We start from the raw sequence: 20,154 nt of genomic DNA, 5'->3' as shown, positions 1-20,154 counted from the left end.
GAAAAGAACATACAGCTAGATTTCAAAGCACAGTTAGTTTTGTGTGTTAAAGCATGTTATAAACAAGTTTGAAGTGTTACATTTGTGCTGTCTGCGAGGCGTGTGCATGTATACTGTCCCGGACTGGAACAGTATCAGACTGTTAAATGTAGAAGAATGAATGTTGTATATTTAATTGAAATAACAAAATGTAAGAAAGAAAGCCGTGGTATTGCTATAAAAGTGCTGTGAGCCCGCCCCCTTGCCCTCACATCCCTACTCTTTAGAGGGCTCCTCAATGAGCTTGCCCTTGTTGTACTTCTGTCCGATCCCGTAGGGCACGTGGGCCGAGATGGTGCCCATCTCCTTGGCCCCCTCGATGTGGAACATCTGGTCGTCGAAGTAGATATGTGGCTTGATCTTCTGCAGCAGGGGCCCTTTGGGGGCCCCGGCCAGGAAGAGAGCCTCATCGATCTCCAGCCCCCAGGACCTCAGGGTCTTGAGCACGCGGGCCCCAGAGCTGGCGGCACTGCGGGCCGTCACCAGGTATGTGCGGATGGGACAGTTCAGACGCTGGTTCTTGGCGTAGAACTTTCTCTGCAGCTTGCCAAGGGCCTCCAGGAAACCCTTCAGTGGCCCCTGGAAGACAAACATGTTAAACACTGCAAACATATAAACAGACAGTTAGAGAGATAGAGACAGAGAGGGAGAGACAGGGAGAGATAGAAGGGAAAACAAATATAACCGCAAGCGGTGATTAACAGGGTCCGAGCAAAATTAAAAGTCAAGAACACACTAATGGAAGATATATAAATATGAGTCCATATAATTATGAAGGAAAGATGTTGATGAAGATGTTCCACTGAATGCAATACTGTGCCTCGGCTTTCAGGTGAGCTGCAAAGCAATGGCCGAATGTCATGTTCAGCTTGTTCATAATGCTATAATCTGAATTCGAACTCTCAACCTAAGGATCACCTGTACAAGATGCCAATTGAGCAACTGATAAACCTGAACTGCAGCCTCATTCACTGCAGTTCAGGTACTGACCATTCACATGGTCAAAATGTCTATTGATAAGCATACAACATCCAAAAACTCCAAGCACACATTTCTCAAGTGAATTAAGGGCTTTCTTAAAAGCATTTACCTGAAAAATCTTTGAAATTCTGTCAAGGACACTAACGGAAGAACTATAAATATGACCGAGTTAATTATGAAGGAAAAATTGTTAACGAAGAAGTTCCACTAATGCCATACTGTGTCTTGGCAGTCAGATTCTTTGAAACTAATAAGAATGTTGATTGCCTGATGAGTTTCAGGTGCTGTTCAATGTTGTGTTTCTTAAATGAGTGGCAATGACAGAATGTCATGTTCAGCTTGTTCATAATGCTCTAATCAGGATTCGAACTCTCAACCTAAGGATCACCAGTACAAGGCATTATCCCGTTGAGCCACTGACATTTCTGAACTGCACAAAACATCAAAAAAACTCCAATCACACATTTCACAAGATAATTAAGGGCTTTCCTAAAATAGTACAGATCTGAAAATTTGCACTGTTAATGGTATCCACCTAATGATAGCCGTATGGTTATACAATAACAAAATGGTCATATAGCAAAATGGGTTGAGACTGTGGACGTTTGGCTTTTCTATGAAATTGTGGGGAAAGTAAAAATTTTTAGAGCAGAAGACCAGGGTGAAAAAGATGCATCTGATATCAGAGATTAATATGATGAAAGAATATTGAGTCCAGGTCAATCTAGTAAGGAGAAATAAGCTCTAGTTCATATTTTTTTAAATAGCGCCACCTTTGGGTGCAGTACCACAATTTGGGTTTATGGGTAGTGGGGCTTATTGGTAACCACACCTGAAAATTTCACTTATGGTACAGGCTGCAGTATGACTTTTACAGAATTTGAGGGAAAAGAAAAACGTTACAGAAACAATAGGGGACCAAGGAGCTTCGCTGCTCGGACCCCTAATTACTAATTTCAATTCTTCCAAGAATCCTTCTTAGAAGAATACCTTTCACTACAGAGTTTGTTTCGTGTGCAACATGAAGAAACATGGTTTATCATTCCACAGAGGAAGAGCTTTGTCCAGTGCCTCCTGCCATTTTAAGTTGTATGCATAAGCACACATCTAAAACAAGATTTACTCTATGATGGACCAATTACAAAAACAACAATCTAAATGATTTGGATTAAATTTCTCTGTTCAAACTTAAAACCACATGATACTAATCAAGAGATTCACATTTCCTTTCACAATACATAAAAAAAAAGCATCTTGTTGTGTGAAAAAAAGTGTTTGAAATACCTGTGCAAGAGGCGTGTTCTCAAACTTCTTCTCATGCTCGAAGAAGACGTCCAAACCACCCTTTTTCACGATGATCTCCGACTCGTCCGAGAACAGGACCGCGTCGCCGTCGAAGGCCACCCTCAGCTGGGTGTCGCTGAGCTCGTTCTGGGACGCCTGGGTGAACATCGTGGCGGCGGCGATGCCTGGGAGAAGGGCGAGGAGAGGGCTCTCAATGCTCGACATGCCACCTGTTACGTATTTTAAGCACATGGGCTACCATACATAGCCACTAGGAAGTAGGATCGAACACATAAGCTGTAATTACTATACATAGCCACAAGGGGGGCAGGACATATAAGCTGCAAAAACTATTCCAGCCACAGATGGCAGCACCTTTAGACAGGTGAGGAGGGTGGAGCCAATACGACACATACGACACGCCTACTCGGTATTAAAGCAGGGCCTGAAGCCCGGCAGTCCATACTAAGGAGTTAGGTAGAGAGGCCTGCTGTTTGTCGCTCACACGCGTGTCCATACAATTCCCCTCCTTTTGCTTCATAGTTACCATACCAAAATACTTTAACAAATAAAGTGAGTTCAAAGCGATCCTGATTAGACTACTTTCTTCAAGAACGCAACACACCCCTCTTCACTGTGTGGAGTGTTCCTGAGCATAGGGGGCTGCCGTGCATCACCCCAATGGCTGCGGCACACGGCGGATGGGGGAGTACCCCACGCCCACCATGTTAAAGCCGTTTGCATGCATTGATAATAGCTATATAAATGCAACGAATTAGTATTATTATCATCATCGTCGTCCTCTTTATCCGCAAGACTCCGCGGCACGCCAGACGTATGTCGCCATTTTGGCTCCCTTACTCTTTTGCAATCTGCCGTGGGTTTCAGCATGTGCAATCACAAGGTTTGTTATGTCGCAGGGCTCAGTTGCTCACCAAAGTCGCAGTGTCCTGCACAGACAGGTTCAACAATGTGCACACCCAGTGTCACTTACCCTCTTTAATGGCTTCCGTGACTTTCTCAGCATCCTTGGAGAGGTAGATATTTGTCATGTAGGCCTTCAGGTAACCAATCGGACTCTGGCCTCCAGTCATGCAGAACCTCTCGATGTGCAATCCTGACACAAACAAAGACGTTCTGAACAATGCTTTCGGAACTAGGCTATGCACACATTTGAATGAGAAAACATTGCAATATAATGAACCTTTTCGAACGGGTAAAGCAGCTGTTAGACAGTTTGTTTTCAACTGTGGTTTTCATTGTTTGTACTTATTACTTAATTCTAACTTTCCACTTGTTGCATCATTTTATTTGATTTATTGCTTATTCTTTTATTTTTCTTCACTTAAATAAAAATATTTTCAATTCAATTCAACCTCACGATCATTAATGGTGGTTTGGAAATCAATAGAATAAATACATTATGATAAATATGTAGCAAGTAAAGCATTACATTCTTTGGTATGACCAGAACTTACTCTGCACCATTTCCTTTTACCTACGACTACTTAGTAAGATGTGTATAGCAATACCACTACTTTATACCATGGTGATTAATGCTGTTTATGAGGCGGACTCCAACTTGAGCGTGGTTGTTGGTCATCAGCACAACGTCGAAGAGCTCTTCGCTGTCGGGGTAAAGCTCCCTCAACCGTGAGTTCACGTTCATAACCGCCTGAGATGAAACATGCAGACATTCAGGAAATCCAACAGGGCTCGGCTTTTCATGTCGACTTCCCAGTTTGCGCAACACACCTTTACTTTGCCAATGATACATGCAATCAGAAACATACTATATTAACAGTCATCAACAATCAAGCATCACTTTGTTTAATCTAAAAGTAAATTTCGTTTATTCTACCATAGTCGTTAATTCTGCGAGAAGGAATAGCTTTCTATAGTGTAGAATGAGCGCAACGCAGGACTACCTTGACGAAGGGGAAGGCAGCGCCCGGCGCGAGGGGATCGCTCTCGTGCTCTATCTGATGGGCCACGTACTTCTCGATCCCCTCTTCCTCATAGAGCTTTCGCTCACAAACCATGTCGAATAATGTGCGGGAGGAGACGGCTATAGTCACAGCATATTTGGGTTTGGGCTGTGGGCATTGAATAGAGGCAGATTTCCATGTAAATGAAAAGTAAACAGCATTGATTTCTCTCACTGCATTTTCACTGAAATACTTACAGGTCTCGGTGCAGTTGTCAAAGAAGGCTTTAGTGGCCTTCCAGTCCGTTTCATCCTCTTCCTCCATCCCCAGTCCGCATTTCGTTAGATCCATAGGATTTGGCCGTATTTGGCACATTCTTGTTAATACCTCTATAACAAACACAGCTGCAAAAGGTTGAAGAAACTTACCGGATATGTTTTTGTGGGCGTGTTTTCTTAGGCCTTAGTTTGATTCTTTTCTCAAATAGCGTACGCATGGCCCGCCCTACCCTACCTCTGATTGGCTAAGTGATTGCGGCAAATAAGATTGCATTTCTTCTAAATGCAGTTCAATTTCATAATAAACTATATGAAGCCAAGATAGGGGTTAAAAGAAACGTTGTGTTACGGGAAAAAAACTTTCATCCGCCCCGGCCTTAACCTTACCAAAGTATGTGTTTTTAAAATGTCATATGTTCATTCCTATCTGTGTTTACTTTTACTGTATTCTATTTATTATCTTTTTATCTTATTATCTCATAATTTTAATGCTAAGTTTATGCTTTGCTCATAAGTAACATTTGTGAGAATTTTTTTCAAATCATCCTTTCACAGAAAGACTTGCAAGCGGACGTGTTGAGGCGGGAAAGGAGAGAAGGAGAAGAAATAGGGAATCTTTTTCGAGTGATAGAAATTAATTACTTCCCAAAGGGATATTTTATCCAACTTACGAACCTGGGCCTTGTGGCCATTTGTTAAACGACTACTACTATACTACTACAACTACTACTACTACTGATAGTAATCAGTAGTAATCAAGGGCGTAGGAACCGGGGGGGGGGGGGGGGGGGGGGGGACGGCGGGGACGTGTCCCCTCCAATATTGGAGACAGGCGCATTTGTCCCACCTAAAAATTATACCGGGGGGAGAAAAATATTTTATTTTATTTTGAAAGCGCAACACAGCGTCTTGTCACCGCTTCTTATTCTAAAAAACTGGATGATTGAGCGTGCAATTAAATAATTGATTTGATATTTATCAGTTCATTACTGCCATTCAAAATGTGTTTTCCTTTACATTTACAAATGTATCTTTTTAGTAGAATAAAATATATTTGTGAATTTTGTTAATTTATGACATATTTCTGTTCAAACCATTAACGGATCTGTCAGGTTCCGATATGTGTCCCCCCCAATGTTAAACTCATTCCTACGCCCCTGGTAGTAATACTGAGGACCGACCTGGAGAGTGAGGGCTTGGAGCTGCTGCTGGCCAGCCGTCTGAAGCTGCTGAAGCAGACTCCATCCTCGTGCATTCTGAGGATGGGCTTCTTTTCACCAGTATGTATTGGTAAAATGAACTGACCTATCTCACCTTACTCAATTTGTATTGTTATCCGCACATAATTTGTAGCAGAGTCCATTACTACACACCACCTACGTGGCTGCCACAGTCCACTGATGTGACTTTTCTGGGCTCCTCCAAACATAAAGGGCAAAGGGTGGCGGTGTTAAATCCGGTTTGTTGCAAAGGATGATAATGAACATGGCAAGGATGCTCCACTGCCATCCAGGAATTCTCCTGAGAGTGTGTGGAGATGGTTGGTTGAACCTGTTCACACTGATTACTCAATGTACAACAGGTGTGCAGCCTCACCCAGCCCAAGAATCCAATCAGACTGCCAACTGCCTGCTTAAACCAGCCATCATCCACACACACTCTGACAGTGTTATATGTACATTTGTTTAATTCAAGGGATTCATGCAGTATTCTCTTGTATTTGTGGCCTGTCATCGCTAGACCAATCCGCAAATGCGGATTAATCTGGAACCTCTCAGTTCATTTTACGATTTGCAAGGGGCGCATATATATATATATATATATATATATATATATATATATATATATATATATATATATATATATATATATATATATATATATATATATATATATACAGCTTTATTAAAGAAATCATTATAAATTGTAACAAAGTATGGTACCAAGCTTGGGTTTCAGAAAAGCACATAACTAGTTTACTTATCAATCATATTCAAACATGGAGACAGAGTGGAGACCTGGTAAGGAGTGATGGGCAGCAGAAGGCAGATGGCCTGCTGTCTGTCCTCTGTCACCCTGACCCAGGGGAAGGAGGAGCAGAAGAGACAATGGGTCTCCTTGATCACCATGGTGATCTTCTCAGCGCTCCCAGACGGGATGGAGCCAAGGCTGACCTGGAGAGCATAATACCAATAATAAAGTTACCTGTTCAAGGTCTTTGAGAGGGCGGTATATCGACAACGGAATGCATGATTAAACAGCTGCCATAAATGCAGAGTGCCGTGGTAAACACATACTGGTGCATGTTTAACAGCGTATGTTTATTCATACAAAATATGAATTTCCTATTTTCATAAAAGCAAGCATATAGGGCCAGGCCTACGTGTCCACCAAGTATGACGTAAAACAAATAATAACCGGACACTAGATGGCGTTCTTCGTTTAAGTCATAGACGTTCGATGTTCGCCCTGTTGAAAAGTAAAATCATAACGATACATTAAATAGTCCATTGTGAACAAAGTTGATTACTTATTGTTTTTGCCTGATATTTTTGAGATTTTGTTGTTGTTGCAATTAGCTTATGTTGAATACAATAGTCTACACAAGAAGGGGGACATACCAAAAGGTTAAAAAGTCACAAGTGATGTTTGTTATTTTGCCAAATTTACCAAAAAACCGAATATCTCAGTATTCATAATGAATATTCATGTTTTATTCAAATATTTAATTTGTTGTTTATTTTCTATAGGCTGCCCATTTCAAGTATACAATAAGAATTTGTCAAAGAGCCAGGAAAATAAACTGTCCATTTTGTATGGGGCTACAAACACACACACACACACACACACACACACACACACACACACACACACACACACACACACACACACACACACACACACACACACACACACACACACACACAAACAACGTTTCCGAGACCAGTTATTTTTATCTCCATCCCTTCCAATGGCACACGAATGACCTCTCTCTATCACCCCCGCGCGTTGGTAGAGTCCAGATCAGAACATCATGGCGATTGATGGTAAGTACATCGTCACAGGTGTTCTGCGGGACTTGTGTAACTTGCATGGGACAGTGTTAATGCTTTGTATTTCACAGACCTTGTTTAGCGAACGTTGTTTTAGATGAGGTGAAATACGGTGAATCTAGAGGCTCTCGGAGCATGCTTATAGCGCACGATGCTAAAGTAGGACCGTCCTGATACTGGAATGTTATGGTAGCCTTTACGGGATGCGCGCGGGCTCGGGCGCGGGAAGCGGTGCTGAATTGGACAGCGACCGACGAAGCGATATGATGCTATGCGTTGATGGCAGGCGTCATGGAACCGCATGCACCATTGCATTTTATATTCCCCTAAACACACTAGGGTATCCTATGTTGGCAGCCGAGCTAGTACGAGATTCAGGGGAATTTTAGCTCTTGAGGGTTTAAAGATTTTCTTGTACCATTCTACGTCGTCTTAACGCACACTGGGACTTTCCGGTACATGCTTTGCCGTATCTTAACATGTTTTATTTTGATCGTTCCGAGAGAAGATATTAGTCTACATAGGTGTATCACGTGCAGCCTCACGTTGTTTGTTGTTACACCGCCAGAGACTCCGTCATAGCTGTTGACATATACCGGAAACAATTTCATAAATGGACGTCAGTAGAGCCATATTAACGGGCGCCAGCGTGTTCCAGAACGAATTTAACCGGATTGTGTGACAGACATGTCTATTTGTATCCCTGCTAACATCCACAGTGTTTCTGAACTCTTCTGAAGTTGTGTGGATGTTCTCTAATGTGAGCTATCTTTCCTCCAAGCAATATCCGAGCTCGAGCAGCCTATGATCCAGAAAGTTTATATTTGCAGTGCTTTAATGATCAATGAGCCATTTACATGTGGAAGACACCCACACGCAGACACAAACTCACACACACACAAACCGCTGTCTCATTGCAAAACACTATTACGACGTGGTTGTAAAAAAAATACATCTGATTAACACGCTTGCTCAGTTGCTCCTTTCCAATTAGTTCCACTTAAATTGGAGAGCATGTGTGTTTCCCCCTTAACCTGCAGGCAACCCATATGGTCAGTGAACAAGATTGTAAATTCTGACACACTGACAATGCTATCTGTTTATGTGTGCATGTTTGTGTGTCTCGATGTGTGTGTGAATTCATGTGTGTGTGTGTGTGTGTGTGTGTGTGTGTGTGTGTGTGTGTGTGTGTGTGTGTGTGTGTGCGCACATGTGTGGATTCTCCTAGGAGGGGGGAGGAACTGTGGTGTCCATGAGCTCATCTGTGCTAGAAGAGGTAAATGCAGTATGTGTGATTGTGTTTGTGTATTCGTTTGTTTGTTATGTCTTGTCGGTAAGTATGTGTGCACTAGACCCTTTTCACTGCGGTGTTGTATAGGACTAACACAGGTGTCACTCATAACACTAATTAGCAGTGGGCTTCTTTAACGTATCTGGGCAGAGGGTAGTGGACTATACTAGTGAAGATGAGTGGAGTGGCCAAGACTGGCGTGTAAACAAAGACAATTAAACATGGTAGCTGCTGTGTTCCTGGATAAAATGCACTATAACATTCACATTTCCCTAAAAGTTTTGTCTACTTCTTATCGTGATAGTTAAGCTATAATTTCTGCTGAATCCTGTGTGTATGATCGTTAGTCTTAAGGTAAGGCCACACTGAACGCATTACGCGCGTTAGAGGGGTTGAAAATCAGCATTTTTGCATGGGGAACCATTGGTCTAGGCGCGTAGATGCGTTGCACGCGCTAAAGCAGCGCGGCCTACATGGCATGAATCACCTACATGGAGGACAATAATTTGATACTAAGTACATAGTAAGTACTGAATGCCTACCTAGAGCTACGTGGCGTCTATATATCTATGACACTACCGTTACCCGTTGGTTATCGTTAAAGGTGTTATGAGTGACACCTGTGTTTGTCCTACCGTGACATCTCTTTGAAAAGGGTCCGTTATGTGTTTGCTCATTTATATGTGTATGGATGTAATTTCCATTTCTGATTTTGCATGCTAGGTTGGGGGGGGGAACTTTTGCATGCTGGTTGAAAAAAAATCGATGAATCAATAAATAGCCCCTAAAAAAGTTCCCAAATTCTATGTCCATGTAGAGGACCTGCCACACCCAGTGAAAAATACTATGGAAAAGTGTCCGTCTGCCAGCAGTGCGTGTGAATTATACATGACGTATCAAGTTTTGGTACACTTCACTGGGATGGAGGCTGCTGTGAGGTCATGATTTATGCAAGAGAGGTTAGGGTCGGCTTTGTATCGCGCAAGGCAGAGGTCCCGGTAAGCAACATTCCCAGATTGCATTTGTCTTAAATACACCCAAAGCCAAGAAGCTTTAAGAACAGCCCATGCTAAGCTTCAGGACTAACGTACACTAATTATACTTATTTTAAGATTCATGCACATTATGATATCACATGATGTTCTACAACCATGATCTCAACAGAAATTCTATCCTTTATCTAAATTGTGAAGGCATGCAGGTATTTTGGTTTTCTTTTTCAGGAGGAATTGCACTAAGAGGAAGATCTGAAATGTATGTTTTGGTATTTCATTAGCGTTTTTCAAAAGAATAAGAGAAATGGTAAGAGTACAACAAGACAAAAATAGTTGATATTTCTCTGGAGGCAGTGTGAAGTCCCACGTTCAGGATGAACACTGAAGTTTGTCATCTAGTTGTAGACGGAGCCAGGTTGGGTTTCCAGGCACCACGCTGAGTCACAAGTTGTGCGTTGGTTCGCACTCCGCAGTGAAGATAAAAACCATGCAAAAGAAAAAAACACATCTGGTTCTTGTCATGAAGTCCTGAAATTATGGAGAAACACGAAACACCGTTTCCATGGGTACCTCCTACACGCATATTCACACACACATACACACATACTCACACACACAAATAAGCACAAACGCAGACAGACATACACTCACTTTCACTCAAGTGGGTGCTTCCTGTCCACTGTTCACGTACAAAAAAGGACCGGCAAGAGGGATAGAAAGGAGAATAGTGCGGAGAGCAGAGGAAAAGGAGAGTGAGACGGGAGTCTCGGAATAACCACCAACATGACATGCTTTGCTTTTGTTTGTGACAAGATTTATACAAGGCTTTGTATGTCCTTTAATATGCATAGTGCATTTATAAAGCCCTTTATCACAATTACAGTGTGATGATGATGATGATGATGATGATGATGATGATGATGATGGTGTTGATGCTGAGGAGGTGGATGATGATAATGATTACAGAGCTTAATCATAGACTATTCCTCCCCTCCCCTCCTACATGGAGCGGTGCCGGCTGCGTCAGTAGCTCTGGGAGCTGTCTGTACCTGCCTCCACCTGCTGCCGGTTGACAGGCACGGGAGGGAGATCACCTTACCTCTGACGCCTGAATTATTCAGCCGTGTTGACATGCCCAGAGCGAGGCCTTGTATAAACCGTCTTTCACAGTGATCTGATGGGAGGTGGGTGGATATGGTGTGGGCGGTTATGGGGGTTGTGTTGGTGTGTGTGTAGTTGGAGGGAGGTGAGAAGGGGAGTGACAAAGCCGTCCGTTATCAGTTTGGACAGAAGTCTGTGACTGCACTGTTACAAGAGCTACGGGGAATAGGTTCGGATCACTCTAGTCGTCTATTCTGTTCACCGGGGATGGTGGGGTGTCCTGTGCCAATACGCGATGGCTTCGGGTCATGTGGATTGACTACATAGGAACTTGTTCAACTTTCTGGTTGGTTGACCAATAACCGAGCAGGGGAGAAAGGTAGGTTTTAAATGGGGCCCACTGTCCCCTTGCCTCCCTCCGTGGTGCCCTTTGGTCCTGCACTGCTGGTGCTCCCGGAGCTTCAGCTTTGCACCAGACGCTGCCTGCTGCCAAGCCTAGAGCGTCTCCGTGGGATGTCGCGCCGAGAACAGGCTGTCCAGCCAAAAGATGTGTTTTAGTTTACCGCCTCTACCCGTGCGGCTGTGCTAGAGAGACGAATCAGTTTGATGTCGGATAATATCTGATGTAGGTTGGCAGGTTGTCTGAGCTGCCCTTTGTGATGCATAACGTGTAGAACCAATGCGTGTGTGAGTGTTGTGGTGTGTGCGTATGTTTACTTTCTTTATTCTGTATAACATTTCAGCATTGATGACAGCCTCGGTTGAGCTCCAGTTAAAATAGCACACAAGCTACTCTGGGGCCACATAGTCACATGAAGTTTGGCCTACATAGACTTCAGGAGATTGTTCCCATTTCCTCTTTGAAGTGGAAAAAACCCACTGGATTGTCTCATGATTGCATAAGGAGCCAACTTTGCTCCCGCAAGTCTAATTTGTGAGACGTTCTTTATACGAATGGGATTACCGCTAGTCAAATAAAGTGCACCGGCCATGCATTATGTAGAATTATGAATGGTGTGCAAGTAGGTCAAAGTGTAGAGGAGAGCAAACTTGAGCGCTGCATTTGGACCCCTTGATAGTGGTTTTAATATAGTGCTTGGAAATGTGGAGTGTAGTGGGCCTAATGTTTCAGGACTGAATCCAGTTTATTAGGTTTGTAATGTAATAAGGAAGCTCCTATTTCCGAGAGATCGCTTTGGGTTGTCAAAGAAATTAGCAGGACTATCAATTGTATAATATTCCCTCTTCCCTTCTAATTTTATTCTGTGCTGACATGTGTCTGTCCACTTCATCTCGAACCTATCTCTCTCCCCCTCTCCCTCTCTCTCTCTCTGTTCCTCCTCAGTTTCTCCCGAGGTGCTTGGCGCGTTGTCCTCCCTCGTCGCCTTTGCGGTGCTGATGCTGATCTTTTTCGTCTACCTCAGCAACAAGCTGTCAGCGCAGAGTGCCTCCAGCCTCACTGTTCTGGACAGCCACACAGGGGACCAACAAGGTGCCCACACACACTCCTCTCCACTCCACTGGTGGTGGCGCTGATAGCAACGCCCGTTCAAAAACAGGGAGGGGCCTACGCTAGACTTAGAGGGACCTTAGGATTTCAGGACGACTATTGTTTCCTTTTTATTTGATTTGTGCGTGCAATTGAAATACACTCTATTTACGGTAAATCACTAAAATGTTTTTAATAAGTTTACGTTTCGTATGAACCTATAAGCTTTTCATGTTTTAATTTCAAACATGCACACAGCGACGTAAGGCATGGCGATGCCACGCGGTGACGCCAACCTGCCCTTCGGGCACCTGTGATGCTCGACTAGCGTGTGCTATAGCCCGTTGTCGGGCGACAACCACGACGACCACAAAGGCAGGGCCGGGGGCGGGCGGGGGTCTTCACCATGGCCTTCTTCAAGAGCTTCCAGCAGAACCTGCCCACCGTCAACATCACCTCCCTGCTGGACTCGGTGAGCAGTCGCGTGGACGACCTGGCCACCGCCGTCAGCGACGCCACCTACAACGTCAGCGACCAGCTGACGGAGCAGGTCAGCACCATCATCAGCAAGGTGCAGGACGAGGAGGAGGAAGGCGAGGACGGGGTCGGAGGCGAGGCGGGGACCCGCAAGGTGCGGGCCGGCACCGACCGCGGGAGCTCCTGGGGGGCCCAGCAGGCGGACGCCGGCGCCTCCTCTTCCGCCGGCGGCGGAGGCGACGAGAACGTCGGGAGCAACAGCCAGCTGGAGTGGGAGTGGCGTGACGGGTGCTGGCGGGTGAAGCGCACGGAGGAGGAGGTAGCGGAGGAGGAGAAAAAGAAGGCGGAGCAGCAGGCATTGCAGGAGGAGAAGGAGAAGAGGCGGAAGGAACGGAGGGCGAAGCAGCAGGAGAAGGAGGCGGAGTCCCAGGCCGTGCAGGGCGCCATCCAGGGGGAGAAGGTGGACGGAGAGTCCCTGGAGGAACCCCACAGGTCCCCCCACAAGGCCGGGGAGGATGGACACAAAACAGACAAGTCTAGCCAGGAGACCCCTGAGACGGCTGGACAGGCAAGGGAGGGAGAGGAGGAGGAAGAGGAGGAGGAACCAGACAAGACTAATCAAGGACAGGTCGGGGAGGAGGGGGAGGACGAGGGCGAGGAGGAGGAGCAGCCAACGAAAAAGAAAAAGTCTCTCAGGAAGAAGGCCAAGGAGAGCTCGGAGAAGCCCAAGAAGAAAGGGAAAGAGGAGAAAGAGAAGAAAAAAGAGAAGAAAATCAAGAAGAAGAAGAAGAAGGCGGGGAAAGGTTAGGCCGTGTGCTACCTGCCTTCCTCCGACCGGTTTTTCCGGGCCGCTCTTTCCTCTTATTCCCTTCTTTCAGTCCTCCTTATGCCGCATTCATGACAGTCCCTGACAGCTTGTCATATATATGACCTCGGCGTTAATAATGTATATCACATGGAATTTTTCGGGTATCATTTCATGGCTCGATTTTCTTTAGGGCTGACGTCATTGCAACGTGACCACGGTGGGGAGGGGAACTTGGGATGATGCATATGTTATCGGAAGGAGTTCGTTCTTTGTTTAGTTTCAAACACCTCATGGAATCTGTAACGCTATCTTTGTTTTGTGTTGCTTGTAACGTATTATTTATGCACAGCAGTAATGAATGCAAAGCTAACTTTCTCGTTGGCATCAAGGTTTTGGTGTCGAGTGAACAGCTTGAAACCAATCTCCTTTCAAGTGTACCTCAGTCGCAGATGTTTTAAAAGCAGCTCGGATTCCTGCATACTTTTGCCTTCCGAGCCCTGCTTGACTGAAAACAGTCCCTTTGACCGAGCTGTTCAAACGGCAGCAACAAGTGTTGTTGTACCTTTTCCCTTCACCTGCGTCTTCCCTTTCTGCTCACCTCTCTGGATATGCTAACGGGCGTATCGGGTCTGAAATACACAGCGCTCACCTCCACGTCTGTCCAGCAGGGGGCGTGTCAGACAGCGAGGAGGACCGGGATCCCGAGGCCCAGATCCCACAGAAGCCGGTGTCCGCGTGGGACAACAAACACAAACAGTCGGCCGACCAGGAGGGTTACAGCAGCGAGGCCTCGAGTGGTCACGGTGAGAACAGCACCCTCCATCACTAGTGGACCGTCGTATCATGGGGTATCGAGGGGGCTGTTGGTAGGGCTGTGCATGGAAATAGAAATAAAAAAAGTGCAATTTTAAAATGAATTGATTCTGTGTTCTAGGGAATGGAGAATTTTGAAAGAAGCTAGTGTCCCTAATCAGTCTTTAGATTTCTAATAGAAAGACTGATGGCAGGCGAGCTCAATTCATCGTGGACGGGCCAATTCACTCTCTTTGGCTTCATATTCGGTTGGACCAATGATGTTGCTGGAGGCGGATAATTGGAATCATCCTTTTCCAATCGCTCTTGGAAAAGGTGTTTGGTGGATTGTTAGTTCAACGTTGTGTAGACGAGACACCATAGAAATACACAATATACAATCCCATTGTGAAATCTGATTTTCAGTTCCTCCTAGGTCCTCCTAGGCTCTGCTGCAGCCTAGTAGGACCCCTCGATCCGAGAGTACAGCGAAGCTAATGGTAGCCTATATCCTGTGACCTCATATCGCCATCATCCGCTCCACTGTCTCTGTGCTCATATACCCAACGTCAACGCAGCCAACCGCATCCAGAGGATCAAGCGCGAGTCTCCGCTCAACGAGCTCCAGCCGCCGCCGTACCAGAACACGCCGGAACGCCTCTCCCACTCAGGCTCACGCACACGCTCAGGGCGTGGTGGGCGGGGGGGTGGCGTGGGGAGGGGCTCGTCCCCGGAGCGCTGTTCCAGCGAGGCCAGCGTGGACCAAGACACAGAGAGCTACCTCAACAAGGGCTATGACGAGGACGTGCCCAGCGACAGCACCGCCGTGCTGGGCCCCGAGGTGAGGTCAAGACCCCCCCCCCATGTCAAGGCGATGAGCCGTGTTGAGTCGTGGTGAAACGATCCACTGCTGAGGTCACTTTTCACCACAGGGCTCAACGTTGTGTAACATAAAGTGGTTGTCCCTCTCCCTCTCTCTATCTTCATCTTTCTGTCTCCTGCTTTCTCGACCTCTTCCCGTCTCTCTCTCTCTCTCTTTTACTCTACTCCATCGCTTTGAAACCTCTCTCTCCTCCTCCCTCCCTTGAACTCCATCCGTCTATCTCTCGCCCTCTCCCCCTCGCACTCCCTCCCCGCGTCCCTCTCTCTCTCTCTCTTCCCTTCCCCTCCTCTCTAACTTTTTCTCAATCTCTCTCCCCCACTCCCTCCCCCCTCTCCCCACCTCCCTTCCCCTCCCTCCCTCCTCCCCCCTCTCCCCCTCTCTCTCCCCCTCCCCCTCCCTCCCTCTCCCTCCGTCTCTCTCCCCCTCCCTCCCTCTCCCTCCATCTCTCTCCCCCTCCCTCCCTCTCCCTCCATCTCTCTCCCCCTCTCCCCCTCTCTCTCCCCCTCCCCCTCCCTCCCTCTCCCTCCGTCTCTCTCCCCCTCCCTCCCTCTCCCTCCCTCTCCCTCCGTCTCTCTCCCCCTCCCTCCCTCTCCCTCCCTCTCCCTCCGTCTCTCTCCCCATCCCCCTCCCTCCCTCTCCCTCCCTCCCTCCCCCACCCTCCCTCTCCCTCCCTCTCCCTCCCTCTCCCTCCGTCTCTCTCCCCCTCCCTCCCTCTCCCTCCCTCTCCCTCCCTCTCCCTCCGTCTCTCTCCCCCTCCCTCCCTCTCCCTCCCTCTCCCTCCGTCTCTCTCCCCATCCCCCTCCCTCCCTCCCTCTCCCTCCCTCCCTCCCCCACCCTCCCTCTCCCTCCGTCTCCCTCCCTCTCCCTCCCTCTCTCTCCCACTCTCTCTTTCTCCCCCCCCCCTCCCCCCTCCTCCAGGACGGCTCCGGGCCCCGGCTCCCCGCCCTCTACGAGCCCGAGCCGCTGGCCAAGTACGGCACGCTGGACGTGGCCTTCGAGTACGACGCGGGCCAGCAGTGGCTGGCCGTCACCGTCACGGCCGCCACCGACATCCCGCCGCCGCGGCAGGCGGGCAACGTGGCGTGGCAGGTGCACCTGGTGCTGCTGCCCACCAAGAAGCAGCGGGCCAAGACGGGCGTGCAGCGCGGGCCCTGCCCCGTGTTCACCGAGACCTTCAAGTTCAGCCGGCTGACGGCCGAGGCGCTGGTGGACCACGCCGTGCGCTTCCGCCTCTACAGCGTGCAGCGCATGAAGAAGGAGCGCGTGCTGGGGGAGAAGGTCTTCTACCTGACCAAGCTCAACCTGCAGGGCAAGATGGCGCTGCCCGTCACGCTGGAGCCCGGCTCCGAACTCACGGTGCGGAGAAAAAGAGAAATAAACAGAAAAGGCTTCTTTTTTTTTTTTGGTCAAATCGACAGGTGTTGTGAATATCCTAACATTACCTAAAATGGAGTGCATCTTCATGTGTCCTCTTTTCATATTGAGTCCTATATTTCTTTAGGGTGTGTATTTTTGCTTGACTTTAGCTTCCGCCTTCCTTTGTACAATATCCCAGGCCTCAAACTGCGGTGGTTATTTTGAACCTTGAATTGTTCTTCCCCGTCACCCGAGGTGTGATGAACGACTGTGCTAAATCTGTCTCCGTCCTCCTAAGTGGACCCCATGGTACCGCATTAACCGACACCAGACGCTCCTTTGGTCTGTTCTCCGTGTTCCTCCGTCACTGCAGGGCTGCGGCTCTCTGGTGAGCGTTTCGCGCTCCGCCGGCGCGCTGTCCTACCGCTCCACGGGGGAGTCCTGCGCCCCCGAGATCCTGCTGGGGTTGGTCTACAACGCGTCCACGGGCCGCCTGTCGGCCGAGGTCATCCAGGGCAGCCATTTTAAGACCGCCGTCTCCGACAAGCCCACGGGTGAGTGAGCGCCAGGAAGGTTTACTGGGGTGGTGGAAAAGCTGTTTCTGGTCACCCCCACCCCCACAGCCCCCAGCAGCTTTGACACAGGCAGCCTTCCATGACCTGCCCGTACACTTTGGACACCTTTATACATTCTTTGAAGCAATGCTGCTAGGCGGCTGCTAATGGGGCCAAAGTGCAAAGACATGAAAGTGAAGAAAAGTATTTTTACTGGTCCTACTAACAAGAAAAAGTCAGAAGAGGGCAAAAGGCAAAGTCATAAAAAGAACTCTGGAAAAGGCATGTAACAAACATTACTGTGTAGAGGCTGACGGGTAACTGACTGAAGAAGCCAACAAGAAAGACTCCAAAATCCACTTAAAGAAGCATAACTCAAATAAAGGTATTCAATACAAACGTTAACGTGGACTACCAAGGCCAACACGCAGCAGGACAAGACTGAACAAGACACAGCCGTTATAGATATAGAATTGATGAGGAGAGCGATAACCCTGGTGAAGGCAGCACATGCGCAACACCATTCTTTACCTAGGAATTTGTGTGTTGTGTGTTGTGTGTGTGTGTGGCTGTAGTACCCCTAAATGTACCCATGTTTAATCTCTGCATGGTGAGTCCTGTTCTCTTCTAACTTTCCACCCCTTCTCTGTGATCTTCCCTGTTCTTTACACTGTGTGTGCTGTGTGCTGTGTGGGTCCCAGACGGCCTGTTTTGTTGTATAAAGCACGTCGTAGGAGGGCAGCTCTATGTCATGAGAGGTGAGTGTGAACCTGCCTCTTTGTTCTGTTTCTGTTCCAAGTGTCTTTGAACAGTTCTATCTATCTCTCACACCCTCTGTCCACTTCTTTCATTCATCAGATTCTGTCCAAATGTGTTTGTCTGTATTGTTAATGTAGCGATACAATCTGATCATGTTTGTATTGGTTTCTACACACTCTATAAAATTGTAACTCTAGCAGGTAGATATATACCCAGGTCAATTCACAAATGATGCCCCTTTAGGGCCAAGTAAAGACAACATTTACTGTATAAATTATCATAAACATTCATAGGAAAACAATCTATTATGATCTGTCTGCACAAGTCCCACCCCATAGTACCTAAACCTCACCACTAGAGGTCAGCCTCTCATCATACTCTCTCCCCCTGCTCCACCACCACCACCACCACCACCACCACACCGCAGACACCTACGTCAAGCTGGTCATGCTGGACTCCAAGGGCAAGGAGATGTCCAAGTGCAAGACCGGGGTGTGCCGCGGCCAGCCCAACCCCACCTACAAGGAGAGCTTCGTGTTCCAGGTGGCCCTGTTCCAGCTGTCGGAGGTGTCGCTGGTGGTGTCGGTGTTCTGCCGGCGCAGCAGCATGCGGCCCCGGGAGCAGCTGGGCTGGGTCTCCCTGGGCCTCAACAGCACCGGAGAGGAGCAGCAGGCCCACTGGAGCCAGATGAAGGAGGCCGAGGGCCAGCAGGTCTGCCACTGGCACGTCCTCACCGACACATAGGGGTGGGGGGCCGCCGGTGGACCTGGAAGTACCTTTTAGTCCGCAGGGATGGACGCGTGTTGTTGTGAGTGTGAGGGGGGGGTGGTGTTGGTGGTGGGGCTGGAGGTCAAGTTAGGTCGGTGGCGGCGCTGGGCTAGGTTTGTGTGCAAGGTCCGGGCATGTCTGTCCGGGTTCACTGGAGGTTGCTTTAGACGAACTGTCGATGTGGACTCAAGCCGGCCCCGCTGGGAGTGACAGGTGGGCTTTCTGGATGGACGTGGTAAAGCCTCAGCCCGGGGGCTTCTCGCTGACGTGGAATGACATCCACCTGGGCGAACCGACGGAAGAAATAGACCTCGATCCACGCATCGAAAGGACAGAACCAAAATGCAACTGTTTTTGTGCGTGGGTGTGCGTGTGCGTGCGTTTGTGTGTGTGTGTGTGTTTTCCAATGACCTTGAAATTGCATGTACCTGTTTACAGAACCTTTATTAAGCGACTTCCAGCTGAATCACAGTCAAACGTTTTGGTTTGTTGGTTTTTTCCGTACGTATCATGGACCAAAGAGCTGGGTCCGGGACCCCTCCCCATTTCTACCAGGCTTTTTCGTGGACTTGGGCTGATACCAGCATACCACACATTACTCTATTAGCCACAGCCGCCGACCAGCCGTCAATGCTTTTAAAGACTGTTCTGAAACGTGGCCTGTGATACGCTGCAGCTTCTATCGCTTTACAAGTTGTGCTTTATGATACGATGTGTTTACATGCAGCCTGGAGAGTATCCGATCCAATAGGCTTTTTTGTTTTGTACCACTCTGCTTCTCTTTTTAGATTTTTTACCAGTGATCAGTCAACAGGATGGAAATGGTTTCAGGGTTGTGTTTGCAGGATAGGTGTGTTTGCAGGATAGGTTTTTTTTTTGCCATTCTTTTTGTTTTTAAAAACTATGCATCCGACATCACTTTAATCACAAGGGTGGGGTGGTTTTGTCTTCTTCCTGCCAACAAAGGTATGGGAGACTAGTCTGCATGCCACTGTTACAACTTGTGGATTCCGGTGTGTTTTGGCTGTGTCTGTGTGTGTGTACTGCCAGATGGGGAGCTCTGATTGGTCGCCCCCTGACAGGCCAGATATCCATCCATGCTTGGTCGTGTAGAAACACGGCGCTTCCCCGTTCAGGAGGAAGTAATGCACAGACCTGTACGGCGTCTCTGGCTCTGACAGCAGTGTTCCTCCCAGAGACAGCCCTGCCGACAGAGGCTTTACACTTTCTACTTCATTTCCAGTGTGAGTGACACGAGGACTTGAGGACATGCCGCCTCCAGATAGACAGTAAATCAGTCCGTCTGGGAGTTAAAGAT

At 47.6% G+C, this 20,154-nt stretch overlaps 2 protein-coding genes across 2 annotated transcripts in view; one reads left to right on the top strand and one right to left on the bottom strand.

Annotated features, from left to right (window-relative positions):
- LOC307087900 (cytosolic 5'-nucleotidase 1A-like) overlaps positions 1-4,668 on the bottom strand; it is a 5,231-nt gene extending 563 nt beyond the window's left edge. The window contains exons 1-6 of the mRNA XM_079753584.1: positions 4,490-4,668; positions 4,233-4,400; positions 3,850-3,979; positions 3,299-3,421; positions 2,305-2,489; positions 1-618 (exon numbers count right to left, since the gene is read on the bottom strand). The exon at positions 1-618 is cut by the window's left edge and continues 563 nt beyond it. Of these exons, the coding sequence (XP_079609710.1) occupies positions 256-618; positions 2,305-2,489; positions 3,299-3,421; positions 3,850-3,979; positions 4,233-4,400; positions 4,490-4,543 (1,023 nt within the window). The 5' untranslated portion in view covers positions 4,544-4,668 and the 3' untranslated portion in view covers positions 1-255. The remainder of the gene's footprint in view (positions 619-2,304; positions 2,490-3,298; positions 3,422-3,849; positions 3,980-4,232; positions 4,401-4,489) is intronic.
- Positions 4,669-12,845: 8,177 nt separating this feature from the next.
- syt14b (synaptotagmin XIVb) lies at positions 12,846-18,812 on the top strand (the record flags this gene model as incomplete). The annotated part of the gene is made up of 7 exons (XM_079753122.1): positions 12,846-13,455; positions 14,393-14,527; positions 15,095-15,357; positions 16,318-16,755; positions 17,129-17,309; positions 18,011-18,067; positions 18,496-18,812. 7 exons carry the CDS (start codon positions 12,846-12,848, stop codon positions 18,810-18,812), a joined length of 2,001 nt encoding a protein of 666 aa, XP_079609248.1.
- Between the last annotated feature and the right edge of the window lie 1,342 nt (positions 18,813-20,154).

This window comes from Pollachius pollachius (genome assembly GCF_949987615.1).
Source record: "Pollachius pollachius genome assembly, chromosome: 16".
In the NCBI taxonomy this organism is placed as follows: domain Eukaryota; kingdom Metazoa; phylum Chordata; class Actinopteri; order Gadiformes; family Gadidae; genus Pollachius; species Pollachius pollachius.
This window is presented reverse-complemented; position numbering and strand designations above follow the sequence as displayed.